Consider the following 1,414-nt stretch of genomic DNA (forward strand, 5'->3'; position numbering starts at 1 on the left):
TCGTGAAATCGTTAAATTTGAAAAATTGTCGATTATTGGCGAAATAAATATAACCATCAATGTAACGATATGCTAGTGTCATATCTGATGGTATTACTGGAAATACCATTTGTAAAGTGTGATATTTAATAACAGTCATTGTACATTCGTTTATCTCGGCTATGGTTTGACCGTTGAAGATCACATATGTTCGTCCCTTGTTGGTATTTATTGCAGCAATGATTATCGCGGTTGTTGGAAGTCCTATGTCCTTGAGAGTTCTTGGCCAACCCGCGCTTAATGTAAAACTAGGATAATCGACAATGTAAATTCGATCTCTAATAAATAATACAATCTCACCTAAGGGTCTTTGATATGCGGCTGACAGAGTAAAATTTTTTTCGGGAAAAAAATTCATATATATAGTTGTGTATTAATAGTGGTCCGTTATTGAATGTTCTGTCATTTATGCTGAACGTCCTAACGTAACGTTGATATGTTACGAATATTCGATGATCTAATACTAGTATGTTGTCAACATATTTCAAATCGCACAGATCCACGTATTCGGGCTTTGTTGTTGTTGTTGTTGTTGTGGGAGTCATTTCTGTAGTCGTCATCGGTACGGATTCCGTTTTTGGGGAATTGTACTTAACTCCGTATAAATATTGAATTGCTAATATATCTTCTATATTCAACTCTCCGGGATACTTTGAGGTTGCATATGCAAACATTATCGAATCGTTGCGCGGACTATGATGTAATCCTAAAGCCTGACCGATTTCGTGTGTCAATATTAGAAGTAAATGTATTTTTTCCGGAGGATTCATATTTAGCTGTATATACCACGGTTCCGTTTTGTCAACATGTATCTCGGCGATTTGACCATCACGATCGCTGAGAGGGAATGCGTGAGCGAGTACGTCATCAGGACCGTCGAGTGCATATGGACAAACATCACCATTGCGTCGATTCGCAAATGTGTGAACACCGTTACGAAAGGATATTAAGATATCGGGATTTACTGCTTTGCGTGTGAATGTTTCGCCCACATATTGAACGCCATTTCAGCTACTTCTATTGCAGATTTGTCCGCTAGATGAAAATTCCACGTGAGATTTGTCTTTTGCCACTTTTTTACCTCCGTGCTGAACATTCGATGTGGAATATTCTCGAGTCCGCATCGTGATGTACGCATTGAATGTAACGTAGCGTTGTTTAGATGACCATCCCCGGGAAGCTGATAATATTCTTGAAATAGTGCGATTGCGTGTTTTAATACCTTATTATGATTCACTGATAGTGTGTTGTTTTCATGTAAATAGCCATCGTTGAAGATAATGGATTACTTTTGTTTCGTTGTATCCGTAAATGATCGGAGCGATCGTGATTATTACGATGATGATGAAAGTGAATGCGAGTGACATGCTCGGTT

General features: G+C 38.3%; 1 protein-coding gene across 1 annotated transcript in view; it reads right to left on the minus strand.

The window, feature by feature from the left end:
- Nucleotides 1-1,163, minus strand: part of LOC105463049 (stromelysin-2-like) — a 12,378-nt gene extending 11,215 nt beyond the window's left edge. The window contains exons 1-3 of the mRNA XM_011710065.1: nucleotides 1,121-1,163; nucleotides 457-1,003; nucleotides 55-317 (exon numbers count right to left, since the gene is read on the minus strand). Of these exons, the coding sequence (XP_011708367.1) occupies nucleotides 55-317; nucleotides 457-1,003; nucleotides 1,121-1,163 (853 nt within the window). The remainder of the gene's footprint in view (nucleotides 1-54; nucleotides 318-456; nucleotides 1,004-1,120) is intronic.
- Between the last annotated feature and the right edge of the window lie 251 nt (nucleotides 1,164-1,414).

This window comes from Wasmannia auropunctata, unplaced genomic scaffold (assembly GCF_000956235.1).
Source record: "Wasmannia auropunctata unplaced genomic scaffold, wasmannia.A_1.0 LD336092.1, whole genome shotgun sequence".
In the NCBI taxonomy this organism is placed as follows: domain Eukaryota; kingdom Metazoa; phylum Arthropoda; class Insecta; order Hymenoptera; family Formicidae; genus Wasmannia; species Wasmannia auropunctata.